Below are 17,209 nucleotides of genomic sequence, written 5' to 3' on the forward strand. Positions count from 1 at the left end.
CACTTAAGGAACACTCACGTCACGCAAACCTGGCAATTTACCTGACAATTTCAAGCACAGATCTAAAATGCTAAACTCCACAGTTAAAATGGGGAAAAACACGGCAAACAGTAAAAACTAGCACCGCGCAAGCACAAAAAAGCGTGACCGTATTTAAACAATAGGTATATAGAACGGCTTGCGTGGGGTCACGTCTCCTCCAGACATTTTATAATTTCCTTATGAAGGGAATAAATAAGTTATATATGGTGTTATACAGCACAAACAAATAGCACCGGGTTAAGGCGATTTGGACGACAACCCGTTTCTATTTGTGATTCAATGACCCATTCATAAAAACTGAATAAAATCTGAATGAACGAATCAGCTGTTTTGAATAGATTCAGTAAATGACTCAGGAATAAAAAAAAAACAGTACATTGAGGGCTTGTATTGGGAATTTTTTGGGGGAAAAAGTGTAATTAAATTTTTTTTCTATCGTTTCATATTTCTGTGTTCTAATTTTTTTAATTTAATCTCCTAATTATTTATACACTGTAAATGCATGCAGGAGCTCCTTATAAAATATATGTTGGCTATTAATAGAGCCTTGCTTGTTTAATTATACTTGTCTCTTTAAAAAATTAAGCCACTTAACCATTTCTAACTTTTAAACAGTTTATTTGAACTGTGTCCCGTGTATTCTGACACATAAATGGATGTCTCTGGTGTACGCTACTGATATCTACTCACCTTAGACCCGCTATTTTATTCTGTTTGCTATTTTTAAGGAAGCAAATTAGATACAATGTTTATTTTAGAGGCACAAATCGAGCACAAACGAACGCCACCGGTTTTGTCCGAATTGGACGAAGTGGGGTGGAGAGTGACGTCACTGTCCCGTATTGTATTTGTTATTTCTAAGGTAGGAAATAAGATTCAATGTTTATTTTAGCGGCGCGAACCGGCACAAATCGAGCACAAACGAATGGCACCTTTTTGGAGGATTTAGACGATAGTGGGTGGAGAGTTACGTAACAGTCACAAACAAGTATTTTTCCTATTATATTTAAGAAGGACTCGGAGATACCAGGTTAGTTTTAACGGCACAAACCGGCACAAATCGAGCACAAACGAATGACACCAGTTTTGTGTGATTTAGACGAACTGGGGTGGAGAGTGACGTCACAGTCCCGTATTGTATTTGTTATTTCTAAGAAGGGGAAATATACTTGACGTTCATTTCAACGGCACAAACGGGCACAAATCGAGCACAAACGAATGACACCAGTTTTGTGTGATTTAGACGAACTTCAGACATCAGTGTCCTGAGACCATCCAGACTCTGTTGTAGGTCCTCAAGTGTGTCTGGAGACAATAAATGTTCAATACGACGTAAATGTCTTAGACAACTCTCAAGTGTACGAAGCTCTCGTTCCCCACAAATCCCTTGATTGTGTACGTGTTCTATTTCATGGCATTTCTAATTATTTTATCTACAACACCAACCTCCATTTCTTCTGCTCCATGTAAAACTCAAATCATTTGTTTGCTGGGTGAATATCCAATGGGAAGTCACAACTATACTGACGAGTCAAAATGAGGTTTGTGATATCTAGAACTTTCATTTATTTTAACTTTCCTGCCTCCGCAAAGCTCAATTATAGATATCTGCAATTGTCATTAAGGATGTGTGACGAGCTGAATATCGGTGTCAGTGACGTCATTGCAGATATCTGTCACTTACTTCTGACTATTCAAATCTGAATGACAGATATCTCTAACTGTCATTGTGACTAGTCAGAATGCAGTTACAACTAGTTAAAAATATGTTGTTAATATCTGTAATGTTCATTCAGGATAGTCAATTTTAGCCTGTAAATGTTAAAACGGCTTGCTGTAAAAGTCACCACTTTATTTAGAACAACGTGGTTACAGCAGGCAGGTGTTTAACCATCCAACACTACGGTACATCAAGAGGCTTCAAACCGTGCTAAAAGTACGTGAATATGTCTTAACACAGTGTTATAGCGACATCTTGTGGACAAGTTCATATGTGTGTGTGTGTGTGTGTGTGTGTGTGTGTGTGTGTGTGTGTGTGTGTGTGTGTGTGTGTATTTATAAACGTATATAATGGTATAATATGATATAATGCTTTAATAAAAAATGGTTGACTTGTGTGTATTTTGAGCTGCCTTTCATCATTAGATGCATGTAATAAAGGTTTTATTTTGGAATAATTACAAAATTAATTTCTAAAGCCAATTGCGATGTCTACTGAAGGAAAAACAAGCTGATACAGGTAACAAAGCAGTTTGCTGGAGTTATTTTTATCTGGATTGCTTAGAAAAATTGCATCATATTGCATTAATCTCGATGCTCACAATGCACTGTAGGTGGAGAGCTGATTGGTGATTGCGCATGCGCATTGTTCACTAGGCTTGTAGAGAGTTGATAGAGCAGAGAAGGACCTGTTTTACTGATTGGCGATAGGAAACTCCAGCCACTGTGAGTGATGTGATATTTTAATGTAATGAGTTCAATGTAAAACGTAATAAGTTGAGTTAACTTAAAAAAGTGAGGAAACCGTTTGCCTTAAATTTATAAGTAATGTATTACTTTTGAGTTGGTAAAACTAAATAGTATTTGTAAACTAAACGTTTTCATTTTAAGTTGGCAAAACTAAATAGTATTTGTAGACTAAACTTAATTGCCAAGTACAATTAAGTACTGGTGACTAAAAAGCATTAGTTGAGGTAACTTATTATTAGTGTTCACTTTACTAATAAATATAAGGTAACCGATTGCCTCACATTTTTAAGTCAGGTAAACTAACAAAAACTAACAAAATTTACTATGTTGTCAAAACAATCATTTTATTATAATAATTTAACCCTACAATAAAACATTTGTGTTACTACAAACACAGATAAATGATTAAAACACATTTTTGTTGTGGGTATAGGGATTTGTCACCCATCAACCTGGATACAACACCCAAAATGCAAATACAGACCTACAGTCTTGTTTCTGCTGTTACAAACGTATGAAAAACAGAAAAAACAAGTTGTTACTGCAGTTTTGGTTTTTGTATCCATATTTTGTATGTAAAAACATATTGGACAAATTCTTGACTACAAAGCTTTTAGTTGAATCAGTTTTGGTTTTGTATCCAGGTTGGCAGGTGACTGATTAAAACTCAAAAAATAAAAAAATGCAACAACAGACCTACAGTAACATGGTCTTGTTTCTGCCATCAGAAACACAAAAGCACATTAAAACAGTAAGTTTTTTAGTGATTGCTGTTTTGGTTTGAGAGATTTGTGCCCCAGGGAAAGAAAAACCCTTTGAATGAACTCAAAAGTGTTTAAGCTGTGAAGGGTACTCCATGTTTAAAGCATAGATCAGCCCAAAAACAAGACAAATGGCATGTGGAACATTCTCAAGTCCATCCATTGCTATAACACCCTCCAAGATTATTGCTGTATCAGTGACCTCCAATGGCAAACCTTGTGGAGACATCAGGCTGTCCTCTGGCACCACAGTGAGAATTCCTATCGATACTTGAGGTGCAACAATATAACAGTCCTAAAGAAAGAAAAGCAATATTAAAATACATTCTTGCAAACGCAAAGAAGTGCATGTTCCTTTTAAAAATGTAAACTGCTTAAGGTGCTGTTACTAGCTCATGAAGTAACATTTAAATTTGTAACAGGGCTTCAGTGAGAATTGTCAGTGATAATTTGGACCTTTTCAGCAAAAGCATCATTGAAACATTTAATAGCAATGTATTTTTAGTAACACAGTTACATCCATCCCATGATCGGTTTGATTTCAAACATTCCTTAAAATATCTTCCTTCGTGTTCATCAGAACAAAGAAATTTATACAGGTTTGTAACAAAATGAGATCCTTTCCCTATCCTTTTAATGTTCAAGTTATTATTTACCGCTAATTATTGGTCGTCGAAAAGTGTTTGTTTTTGTTATTACTGCTGAAACCGTCTATACCAGAAGAGAGTGAGGCGATAGGATGGAGAAGGGATGCTGCTAAAACTGTAACGGGACATAGGTAAGGAATGGCTATATATAGAGACCTCTTTGCACTGAGTAGTTGGATTGAAATTGGATTGGAAAAATTTAAGACACTATTCTATGAGATTTTTATAGTTTGAAAATAGTTTCACCCACAATTTAAGATTTATTTGATCAAATGTTATGAAAAACTAAAGTATATATTTTACTTGCATTTTATTTATCTTCTATGTACTTTATATAAGATCTCTTAAATAAACGTAATGCTGACACAAAAATTGGGACATCTTTCTTGTAGAACTTTTTACAGATATTAAATTAGAAGAATACTTACAAAGCATGTTTTGAAGAAGTCTGTAGTGTCTTCCCCAAGAAGGACAGCATTGACCACGGAGAACTGTTGTTCGGAGAACATCTGAGATGTTCTAACATAATACATAAAACATCAAGATCAACAGTGAAAACAGATCACTTTAAAGTTGACAAATGGACTTACACTATTGTTTAAAAAAAAAAAACACCTTACTGCAGACTTCATTTGCATTAGATACTCCGAGAGCTTTTTTCCAGCTGTGCCTTTCTTTGATTTGAAAACTTCCAGAAACCGAGAAGTATGTGTATCTAGGGCTGAGAAGAATTCTTGCTTGAGGTTTTTACTTGTGATCCGGTTGAACTCTGCAATAATCTGCAAAAAGAGGAGAACCAAAGAAACCGCACATTTAGACTTAAAACATTTTTACATGCCCTAGATAAAATGTGTCTTAATTACCTGACTTTCCCTGAAGAGTGCTGGCCATCTTTCTAAAGTCTCTTTTACTGAAGGCTCCTTTTCAACCAACTCTTTTCTTCTTAGCGAAAAGGTTGTGTCCATGTACTGTGCTATCAGTGTAGAACTCGGATGTCGTTTCTTCATCTCCTCCACAATTTCTAATCGTTTTGATTCCATGCTGCTTTCACTTTCACCAGAAGGCATATTGGGTAGAAAATTGATCTCGAATCGTTTGGGTTTCTTGACATTTCTTGGAGAATCTTGGCTCCCTCTTTTCATTGAATTAACAAGAACATCGGTGCATTCAGCTCTCCGTAGTTTGCTCCTGTAATTACCCATTTTAAACTTTATACTGTTTTTCCATCCGTTCCATCCAGTGGAGGAGCCTGGTTCAAAAAGGCATGGATGTTTTTTGACAAGTGCCGATGCAACATCATTGAAATCTACTTCACGGGGATATGCTTTAAATTTGTACATAGCCTCAGCAAGCTTTTCAAGCACTTCATGTTTCATGTCCCTGGGAACTTTCAAGTATGTCTTATCTCTCATAAACAAGAGGTTTCCCTGGCGCAGTCTATATTCCACATCCACGGAAAAGCTGGGAATTTCAAATGTTTCTGCCCATGCACCCTGGCGTGTAAGAGATGACTCTTCATGAGAGGTAACAGAAATAATGTCGGCCTGGCCTGGTGTAGGTGATGTCACGAGAGAGATTACCTTCAAAGTCAGGTAAATCTGCAATGTCAGTAAGGTTAACAAGTGCATTGTTAAAATCAGCGTCTTCATACTGAAGAGAGAACGTGTATGGAAGATCAAGATGCTGCCCAAGCTGTTCAATCAGGGAGTCCAGGGTTTGTGGTTTGCTAGGAAGCGTGACCTTGTGAATGTCATGGTCAGTCACAATAACTCTTAAAACAGTTCTCATCTCCATTGTCATGTGGACCTAAAAATAATTTGAGAAAAATGATTGACACGTTCCACAATTTTCAGTATTAGACCCAAGACAATATTCAGCACAAGATGAAATGTTTAATTGTAACAAATATCCTGCCCTGTATTTTGTAGGTTGGCAGTGGAAACAAGTCATTCAAATCAGACAGCTTAATGACTGACATAAGTGGTACATGGCTGGACAATTCATAGGAACGCAGATGCTCGGTGTACCACGCTGTCTGCTCTTTGCACACAAACAAAACTTCTGTGTTGATGACTACAATTTTAACAATTTGCCTGAAATCAGGAAGACCTGAACAGGAGCCAACAGAAACGACTACATCTGGACAGTACTTAATGCCATCAATGCATACTGAGGATGTAACAAGGACAGTGCTTTGAGCACCAAAGTTGTTCTGAAGAACATTCTGAACATTCTCAGGAAAAGATGAAATCGGTGTAACTGCAACTTTTTCCATCTGAACAGAAGGTTTGAAAAAAGAAAATGAATCCATGTGGTACGCCATCATTCTTTGATGCCGGACTGCCAGAGTTTGAGGGACATTTTTGAAATTCTTTGTGTCACGAATGATTTGCTTGAAGAACTTATGTTTGCCTTCAAAACGCATTGTCCAGACATCTCTTAAAGGCCCATACATTCGTATAAGTTGTGGGTAATGTTCAGTGTAATGGTGTTTGGGACGCAATGCAAAATGAGGAAATGCTGTTAAAAGCAAACCTCTGTGATCTGAAATTTTATCCGCAAGGAAATCAATAGTTTCCACAGTGAATCTGAAGGACGTCACCAGTTCCAAAATGTCTTTCAAAAGCATTAAAATCTCCCATGATGGATCGTTCTCTGGGATATCAAATCCAATCATGAGGGGAAGAAGTCTTAGAAGTGCCCAATTTTCATGCCCATTACCACCAATTGTGCCTCTAGAGGCAAAGGCAACTGGAATAGTTTGAGGCTGATCAGTCTTGTCCATGAATTTGTATATACACTGCTTGATTTTTCTGTTTAAGTAGTCAAGAGTAATGTACTTTTTGTTGATCAAATCATTAAGACACACTGCCATTTCAACGGGTATGACACCCTCTAAGAGATCATGCATCAGGTCAGGTGGAAAGCCGCTGACAGTGTGAAAATAGTCTAGCTCTCTGAAGACACAACTACCTTTGTAACTTCTTCAACTTGCCTGTCGTGATTTAGCTTGGTCCTGGATTCAAATGCTCCTGTCCGTACCTCTCTTTGTTGGATTTCACACTTCTTCACCATACAGAAGCGACAGGGGTGTTCCACAATGAAACTCTCTTGGAATCCTGCCAAGGAATGGGCACCAAGGTTATCAGCAGACACACAGAGAACAGTTCCCAATACACATTCTCCTAACCGCTCTATGAAGATGCCATGTTTCTCTAATGTTTTCAGGTCTTGAACAAGAGGTTGTAGAACTTTTTCATATCCATACTGTTTCACTGCACTAGCTTTGCATAAGATTGCCAACTGAATTGCATGAAGAGAAGACCGATACTTAGAGGGAAGATTGGCAAGGACCCAGTAAACACTGAACATCTTGTGTTTCTTTTTTGAAGTGCCAAGAGGATTGGCAATCTCAAATTCATCAGTGTAGAGGGTAAGTAAAATCCTAAATTTTTCTGCCATCAGAAAAGGATTCTCAGAGTAGTTAGTGCCATCTCTGTAAGAGCTAATTCCACATGCACTGCCATCGGGAGCAAGAACTTTATCAAGGACCTCTGATCTGTTTAAAAGCAGCTGTAACATGTTCAAGACTGGCACATAAGCAAAAGACTGTGATTCTTTGTCAAGTTTGTATTCTATTGGCATAACTATTGGAAATTCTCTCTCAAAGTATGATGCTCTTTTACTGATGGTAGATAGAGGCTCACCAGACTCAGTCATTTTTAAGATCAGATTATTCTCTGTGACAACTTTCACAATGTCTTTCAAAACATTATCACTATAAGTGATTTCATGTTGGTTTAAAATCTGCTGAATGCCATTACTCAAAAGGGGCCTTGACAGAAGAAAAAACTGAGTAATTTGTTGTATTACTTCTTGTACTGCTGCATCAGATATATGCAAAATGGTTTGCATCTTAAGGAAAAGCAATCCTAAATTATGCTTAAGTTGTCTCTGTAAATCATCCAGACTTTGATTTGGGTCACCTTCTTCATATTCATCCTGGTCAAACTCTGTAGAATCAACTGAATCATAGCAAGATGTACTTTGTGTAACATCTTGCTGTAAATCGGCAGCAACAATTTGCAACTCCACTGAAATGTTGGGCTTGAAGTTCCTCTGAGTGGCAAACTGGTGTTGCTTACTTTTATGAGCATTAAATGTGGAATAAATTCTGCTTTCAAAATTGCAGTCTTTGTATGGGCACTGAACCATTTCATTATTTTTCAGATGTTGACGCAAATGGCACATAAAAGGATTCTGTGCAGGGTTCTTTAAATTCACAGAGAGGACAATGAAATATCAAAGGTGGTGGTTCTGATCCACTTGTTTGTTTTGCATTTTCAGAGTGATTTCTTGTTAAATGCACTTTTAGAGCATTGAATGATTTAAAAGAACACAAACAGTCTGTGTGAAGACAAGGAATTTGATTGGTTCTTGTGTAGCTTCCATGTTTAATCCGAGAATGCTTCAAAAGCGGAGCTCTCTTTTTACAGAAATAAACACAGAACTTCCACTTCCACTGCATGCCCACTGCACTCTTCAAAAAAATACATTTCTGCAAAAAAAACAAATTAACATACAGTTTACAAAGTATATGGATTAATGATAACAAGCAATTTGTAAAAACATTATTTTTAGAATCCACTTTAAAAACTTTTCCATTGCATACCTTTTCCTTTTACTCAAGTAATTATTAAAACTATAACTTCAACTAATCATTTACACAATTACTTGTATTTTGCTTATGTTTGTTACTCCATCCTAACTTCTTATGACCTAAAACAAGTTTATCTTTAAAGCTAGATGATTAGCAATTATTAGATTGCTAAGAGCAATCCAACGTCATCCATCAATTTTATATCAATATATTACCAAAATACTACTTTTTCTAAACTTTGATTGGTATATTGTTATTTTGTAATGTAAATGTAGCAGTTAAACTATAAAAATGAGACTCACCTCTTCATGCTCCTATCCAGCCACGTGCAAATTAATGAACCTGCTGTCTGAACCAAGTAATTACGCATGTGCAGTCTGTAGCGGCCCCTTGGATTTATTAATCAAGAAGAAGCAGAGAGTTCCAAACGGGTGTTGGTTTATTTCTTCCTTTCAACCTATCATGCACCATAAGCACCATGAACACCGTGAAAACTACAGTAGAAAACAGCGGAAACTCTTTAATTAGCGCCCTTGGAGAGCGGAATGAGGTACGAAACTCAAATGTGGAGTGTGTATTATCAGAAGAGATTTTGTTTAGGGAACAGAGAAGGTCATGAAATTCATTTGTTTGAGTTAATTGCACGTGTCCTCGTGATAAAAGCAATATATTCTTTCTGTGAACAATTGTAATATTGTATTTCATTTAAAAGAAGCGTGATATTTTATGTCACTCATTCTATATTAATTATTAGTTAAAATGTTAAAATCATTTGTATTTGGGGTAAACATGATTAATATGTGAACATGATTTATGTGCTAATTATTTGTGAAACTACATAGGAACATTTTGTATTTTTGCCATCAGCTAACATTCTCTTTAGCTCGCCACGAACCCTCACAGTTCAAGGCTCTTAGAAATAACAGGTACGAACAATACAAAGAAAAATAATAAAGTGAATCACAATGTAACTCTTTCCTCACAGGATTCAAACGGATGAACATGATAAACAACTAATGTGTTTAAGTTTTTTACCATTTTCCGACAATGCGTGAGCACCACGTTGTGAAGCGAGTATAACAGGAAGTTTTAGCGCCACAAAAAACAGAAGAAGAAGAAGACGGCGCTTTTCACAATAAAAGCAGAACAGACCACGTGGTGGCACTGTAGAACTACAAGGTCTTATTAACATAAATATAATACTGTGTAGGAGAATATTAATGCAATTTGTCAAACATTTACACAGTCTTCTTCTTCTTCGTCGTCCAATTAATGGCCTCTCACTCCTTTGGAGAATTACCGCCACCTACTGTATATCTGGTGCATTCACAATACTTAAACTTTTAAGTTCAGCTAAATGAACAAGTTAAGTTTAAGGACTTTGTGTGGGGAAAAAGTTGGAATTACTTAGTTAAACTAAGTAATGTCAACAAACTTAATAAAATAAGTTAAGTTTACTTAATCATTTTAGTAAGCTCCGCAATTACATTTTACAGTGTGCGCCTTTTCTCTACGTCAAACTTTCACTGTAGATGAACTTGTGATCAATTTCTCATGTTTGTGCCAAATTTTGTATGTGTACGGATTTTTATTGCCCGCTTTGCAGTGAGACGGGAGAGGAGATGTGGTCGGAGACAGCTTTGTTGTTAATAGTCAGAAATGAATTTGGCGTTCAAAAATAGGGACACTGAGTACAGCAACAGCAAACAGCTAAACAGTGTGCAGGCTGGCTGGGCACGTGGATCGGTGAGCAGGGCAGAGAGATATATAAGACGCTACACTGGGCGAAGGTGAGAAAGATGACCCATCTAAAGTCCTAGACAAGTTCGGCACCTATATAAGGCCGAGGAAAAATAAGAGAATAGACAGACACCATTTTAAACAAAGAAAACAAGGAGTCACAGAAGGTTTTGATCACTTTGTGAAGGATTTGAGACTCCTGCTCATGGATTGTGAGTTTGTTGATCCAGATGATATGTTAATCGATGCAATAATCGCGGGTGTCAGAGAGAAGCGCGTCCAAGAGAGACTGTTAGACAAAGGGGAAGATTTAACGCTACCAAAAGCAATTGAAATCGCCCAGCAGTTTGAACTGTCACAGAAGCAAATTAAAATTGTCAGAGAACAAGAATCCCAAGTGCAAGCAGTGAAGATGAAAACAAAATACCAAACACCAAACAAGAAACCATTTCAGAAAAATCAGACAAAATTTGTGCAGAAAGAAATACATGCAAACCGACCAAAAAACTGTCCAAGCTGCGGCAAAGACCCACAGCATAAGTGGAACCAAGGTAAATGTCCAGCAAGAGGCTCTGTATACTCATACTGTCACAAACCGAACCACTGGGTGGCAGTATGCCGAAAAAGATCAGTAAACGCAGTCAGTGTGCAGCTGCGATCAGAATCAGATGATGAGATGCTGAGCATAAATATCACACAAACAAATGAGCACAGTGATGATAAATGGAAAGCAGACATTGAAATTCTGTCTCAGAAGGTGCCATTCAGAATTGATACTGGTGCAAGGTGACTTTAAGTAGTTATCAGGCACTCCTGCATGAAGGTGAGCTCAGATGCTCTAATCGAGTGCTGAAGTCCTACTCTAACCACAAGCTGAAGCCTATAGCTGCGGTTGACCTTCTGGCTAAATATAAGGATGCTGAGATTTTAACAGAATTTGAGATTGTGGACATCTCTCAGGAAAATGTATTCAGCGGTGCAACAGCAGAAGCATTAGGCTTAGTTATGCGACTTGATGCATTGCAGCCTACTAACAAAGAAAATAAGACACATTACGGTCACACTACAACGGAACCCTACTAAAATTTTACGTACGCCCAAAAGCCAAAAATGGCGTACGCCAAAAAAAATTCCGATTTATAAAATTAGCAATGTTAGCAATGTTCCCTTTATAAATCACAGATCACCCACAGATGTGCGTACGTGAACCAGTCTCAAATCCCGCCCTGTACACGCCCATTTTTAACCATAAATAGTCAATGCAAATCACTGCGTGGGCTCGAGAGTGGACCTCGTTATAATGAGTTTCCTCTGCGCTCTGCGGGTTTAAAAATGGGGTAAGGAGCCAGCATCTCAGGGGTAGCCACTGTCGCCTGCAGGTTATAATTATATTAAAAGCAACATTGTTATAATTATGTTAAAAACAAAATTGTTACAGTTACTACTTTTTAATATTGTTAAACTCGCCAAGAAGCCAGCCATCACGTACTGTGCCTGCATTTAGTCTGTTCCCTACACTGCTATGTGTCCAGATAAAGGAATCATGTGTTGAACCATGCCAGCGTGCCACAATGTTTGTGAGGGTCATGTTGGAGTCACATATGATTTGCACATTAATAGAATGCACATGCTTTCTATTAACATAAGCAAATTCATTTTCAGATGGTGCCCTTATAGCAACATGAGTGCAGTCAATTGCGCCGATTACATTTGGGAAACCAGACATTGCTGCAAATTGCATTTTAATTTCGGCCTGTTCTCGCACAGTGTAGGGGAACCTGATGTATCGACTACCCATATTAAGTATACCATTCAAAACGACAGATATTATGGCACTCAGGGACGGCTGTGATATACCAGACCTATAGGGTGAGATGATAGATTCCAATAGAATTATTTCATATACAAAAAGGTCTTAGAGTCAAAGTTGAGGATTACGTATAGTTTTTTTACATAAATAATTTACCTGTCTGCCAATTCCCACTGGAAACAGCCGGTTGCCAAGAACCCCAGAGTGGTGAGGGCTTGTATTTGGACTGGGATTGCATGGTTCCGGCGTGTTGCCCTTTCTAATACTGGACCCAATTCAGCACATAGATCCAAGAGCACAGCTCTAGGGAATCTAAATCAGCTTATTAGCCAGTCATCATCATGGGCCAGTCATCATCATGGTCCCTGAAAACTCGTTCTCTCCTTATTCTGCCATTGGCGTAATCCTCCAACAGTGCCAGCAGTGCCATCATGAAGCATTACATACCCGGGTCACCGGAGGATTTATATGTTTCTAGCAATTACTGATCGTTAACACCTTGACAAAATCACAAAATTAATTTGTGGGCGAAAATTTAAGACGAAAATGTTATAGTGAACACATGCTTCTTCATGACGGTTTTGTAATGAACACCGTAATAGTTAGGACTGATGATGAGTAGCGATTGTGCTTCATGACTGTATTTGCAGACTTTGACATTTTATGATATATGTACATTAAGGAAAATATTTCGTTTTTACACTGTGTTCTGCAGTTCTCTAATAAAAGGTTATTTCATGCTATTCTGTATCACATGTAGTCGCGCCATCTCCTCCTGCGCTCCCGTTGTGGACAATGTGACTGTAAGGCAGCGCTGATTATAATTATTATTATTATTTTATTTTTAATACAATTTGATTTACGTTTGGATTTTACTAGATGTATATAGCCTAAAACAATGGCACAAATAACACTGTTGGATTTAATCCTCATGATAATGTGGATATAACGTATGAAATGGGGTGAAAATTAAATGTCATTAATTCTTATAATCGTTCTTCTCACATGTATTTTCTACAATCTAACTTCAGTTCACGACCTCACCATCTGTGTCGCCAATTCCCTTTGTCTCCAGAATGTGCGTACGCACGTCTCAAAGTTTGCTTAAAGGTGCGCACATTTTCCCGTCAAGTTTGTTTTTTATAGATCACAACCTTTGAGCGAAAACTGGCGTACGCACGTTTCCAGCCCCGTTTTGTGCGTACGCACGCTTTATAAATGAGACCCCAGATCAGTGTATCAAAGTGAGAGAGAGAGAGGGAGAGAGAGAGAGAGATGAAGATGATGATGGTGTCTCTCAGACATTCCCCAACATATACAGTATCTAAAAGTGGATAAACCTCCAATGTCTCTTGTTGTGAAAAATCCTGGAGCCTTAAGAGAATATATTTATATTATTATATTATATTATTATTATATTATATTATATATATAATAATTATATATTATTATCCAGAAGTCAGAGGGTGAATAAAAGAGGGACTCTTTATTATAGTAACTCAGCAGACAGGAGAAGAAAGAGTGTAAACAGGGGACTCAGGGCCATAGAATAGAACTGTTCCAGACACGTAATGGGCTCATGGGTGATATGAAGTAGCTGGAAGCGGCGATAGCTCTCCATGACATCAGCGGGCACTGGCCTTGGGTAGGGAGACGGACGAGGATGGTGAGGTGAGGACATGATGGGGCAACCAGGATGAGCTGGCTGATGCGAAGGGTCTGAAGGGAGATAAGAGGAGTTAGAGGAGATAGAGGAATGGGAGCTTGAGATAAGTGTAAACAAGCCCAGCCTGAGCAAGAACAGGCTGAGATCATACTGTAGTATGAGATCATAACATGAAATCATATCAAAATTCAAGCAGTTAGCAGATTTGAGGAGTCATCAAAAAACTCCATTGTTTTTGTACACAAGCAACATTATAGCAGCAATAGCTTAACAATAATGACAACAGTATAGCAGCAATAGTTTAGCAAGAATTTAGCAAGAGTTTAGCAATAGTGACAATATAAGATGACAAATAGATAAGAGCTTTCTTTTAACATAATAACTTTTGACATAAATCAGACTCTTAGAGTGACTTATAATTATTAAAAATCATGTATAGAAGAAAATAGCAAAGGAGAAACTTACCCATTGTAGTTGAATGAAGGATTAAATCTTCAGGACGTCTGGCACGGAAAAACTGAGAGGCAAATGTAACTTTGACCAGGGAGTGAAGCTCTTTTTTGAGCACACTTTTTAATAACAAAAATTGTTATTTAGACATAATTGTTATGGCGAATGAAGAAGACCCAGGGTCACAGGCCTGGGCTCCCGGACCTGGGTCCCGGGGAACTAAGGGGAGGAAAATCCATAAATGGGCATATGGGCAAAAGGTGAAGGAAAAACAAGGGGACTGCAAGGAACAGGACGTTACAAAAACATATGAGATGATTCCGGTAAATAAGATGACATAATGAAAAGGTGATATGAAAACCGGTCTGTGAGGGGGGGAACCGATAAGGAGGCGCTTGGAAGCGTATATATAGAGGAGAATTTTTGGGGCCAAATGTGTATGCGTAAAAAATCCCGTTACTCTGCAGGACCATCCTGAGGGTTTTTGTTTTTGCATGCCGATGCTCTTCATGAAGATGCTTTTTCTTGTGGGTTTTTGGGATTTCTTTTGTTACTTTCAAAATGGCAATTTCTCTTAGAGGATTGTTGGCTGATTGACCACAATAAAGAAGTTTGCTCATTCTCATCCAGGTCTGAGGAGCTTTCTCATTGTTTTAATTCGTATTAATGTTAGTGTTAGTAGTAAATTAAGTTTAAGTAACAAGTATATAGTATAAAAGTATTATAAAGCATATCAGTATAATTCACCCTGATATGTGCCGACTTGGAGACGGGCTCTAAGTTCCCACACTCTCAGCTCCATTTATAACCAGAGTAAATTAAAATGTGGTTTCATTCGAGAGCAACAGCTGCCCTTAGACTTCCATCATGAGTAAATCTGAACTTAAAGAAGTTCCACTGCTTTCTTCAGTCCAGTGAATCATCAGGATTTTTATTACAGGTGACTCAACCTGCTTGATTCCCTCACTATCCTTTACTCCACTGCTCTGTGACTCACTTTTGTTTTCAAGGGTTTATTCTCATTTTACTGACATCTTCATTCAAGAACAAGAGAAACTCTCACACCTTTTAAGAGCAGCCAGCAGGTTTAATCTCAGGATTGTGACACAGATCTACTGACAGCTCGAACTCGACTCTAAACACACGAAGAGACGAGAAACACAAAAAGCCTTTAGAGAAAAACTAGCCAGAGATTAAAAGGAACAGAAAACGAGAGACCTTCTCATCCTGTCAGCGTCACCCTGCACTCCAAGCGTTTTCATACTGCACATGACTTTATTTTAATTCACAGAATAACAACTGGTTCAGCTCTAATAATATTCTACATTTACACTTATTTCTGACCCAACAAGACCGAAAGCACACTCAGCAAACACGCCGATGTTTATGTCTCTAAATCAGTCACTGTTAAAAAAATAAAAACCATTATGATTGTCAGCAAAGTTTTGGTTGCGTGACTGGATTGACATCAGACTACACTCCATAAAGGGTCTGAGAACTGATTCGTATCAGTCGATTGTTTTGAAATTTCTTTATTTGCAGTTCATGTTGATGATGATCACAGTCTGTGGTTCACCGACACATGATTATAATACTATTCCTGCTACTACAATAGCACAAAATATTCACTGCTAGTAATAATAGGTTTTTTTTTAATTTTTAACTTTTTATTTAATCTGTTTTAAAATTTTTTAATCTGTTTTAAATTTTTATTTAATCTGTTTTTAAATCTAGCCATGGGGTCACAGTCCAGTGACTTCTGTGCCGGTCCCAAGCCCGGATAAATAGAGAGGGTTGCGTCAGGAAGGGCATCCGGCGTAAAACATTGCCAAATATAACCATGCGAATTGTCAGTACGAATTTCATACCGGATCGGTCGAGGCCCGGGTTAACAACGACCGCCATCGGCGCCGTTGACCTACAGGGCGCCGGTGGAAATTGGGCTACTGTTGGTCGAAGAAGTAGAGGAGGGAGGAGAGTGCACAGACAGAGAGAGAAGAGGAAAGGTAAGAGTGTAGGACTGAGAATAGGAACTCTGAATGTTGGTACTATGACAGGGAAAGGTAGAGAGCTGGCTGATATGATGGAGAGAAGGAAGGTGGATATACTGTGTGTACAGGAGACCAAGTGGAAGGGTAGCAAGGCTCGTAGTATAGGAGCAGGATTCAAGCTGTTTTATTATGGTGTGGATAGTAAGAGAAATGGGGTAGGTGTGGTCCTGAAGGAGGAGTTTGTGAGGAATGTTCTGGAGGTGAATAGAGTGTCAGACAGGGTGATGAGTCTGAAGTTAGAGATTGAAGGGGTGATGTTGAATGTTGTTAGTGGTTATGCCCCGCAGGTAGGTTGTGAGTTAGAGGAGAAAGAGAGATTCTGGTGTGAATTCGATGAGGTGATGGAGAGTATTCCCAAGGGTGAGAGAGTGGTGATAGGAGCGGATTTTAATGGACATGTTGGTGAGGGGAACACAGGTGATGAGGAGGTGATGGGCAAGTTTGGAGTTAAGGAAAGGAACCTTGAAGGACAGATGGTAGTAGACTTTGCTAAGAGGATGGACATGGCTGTGGTTAACACTTATTTTCAGAAGAGGGAGGAACATAGAGTGACTTACAAGAGTGGAGTTAGGAGAACACAGGTAGACTACATCCTTTGTAGAAGAGGCAATCTGAATGAGATTAGTGACTGTAAAGTGGTAGTGGGAGAGAGTGTAGCCAGACAGCATAGGATGGTGGTGTGTAGGATGACTCTGATGGTCTGTAAGAGGAAGAGGTCAAAGATAGAGAAGAAAACTAAGTGGTGGAAGCTGAAAAAGGAGGAATGTTGTGAGGAATTTAGACAGAAGTTGAGGCAGGCTCTGGGTGGTCAGGTAGTGCTGCCAGATGACTGGGAAACTACAGCAGAAGTGATCAGGGAGACAGGGAGAAAGGTGCTGGGTGTGTCATCTGGAAGGAGGAAAGAAGATAAGGA

At 38.3% G+C, this 17,209-nt stretch overlaps 4 protein-coding genes across 7 annotated transcripts in view; 1 reads left to right on the top strand and 3 right to left on the bottom strand.

The window, feature by feature from the left end:
• The window catches only part of LOC132863899 (ribonuclease inhibitor-like), a 201,148-nt gene that overhangs the window by 143,525 nt on the left and 40,414 nt on the right, over positions 1-17,209 (top strand). The window lies entirely within an intron of this gene.
• Positions 1-17,209, bottom strand: part of LOC132863895 (NACHT, LRR and PYD domains-containing protein 3-like) — a 373,784-nt gene that overhangs the window by 71,566 nt on the left and 285,009 nt on the right. The gene's annotated exons all lie outside the window — the stretch shown is intronic.
• Positions 4,465-5,547, bottom strand: LOC132837619 (uncharacterized). The gene is made up of 2 exons (XM_060857383.1): positions 4,783-5,547; positions 4,465-4,698 (listed from the first exon to the last, which is right to left on the bottom strand). Exons 1-2 carry the CDS (start codon positions 5,545-5,547, stop codon positions 4,465-4,467), a joined length of 999 nt encoding a protein of 332 aa, XP_060713366.1.
• Positions 5,524-8,366, bottom strand: LOC132864179 (uncharacterized). The gene is made up of 2 exons (XM_060897461.1): positions 6,915-8,366; positions 5,524-5,725 (listed from the first exon to the last, which is right to left on the bottom strand). Exons 1-2 carry the CDS (start codon positions 8,168-8,170, stop codon positions 5,716-5,718), a joined length of 1,266 nt encoding a protein of 421 aa, XP_060753444.1. The 5' UTR covers positions 8,171-8,366; the 3' UTR covers positions 5,524-5,715.

The sequence above is a fragment of the Tachysurus vachellii genome, chromosome 21 (assembly GCF_030014155.1).
Source record: "Tachysurus vachellii isolate PV-2020 chromosome 21, HZAU_Pvac_v1, whole genome shotgun sequence".
NCBI lineage: Eukaryota > Metazoa > Chordata > Actinopteri > Siluriformes > Bagridae > Tachysurus > Tachysurus vachellii.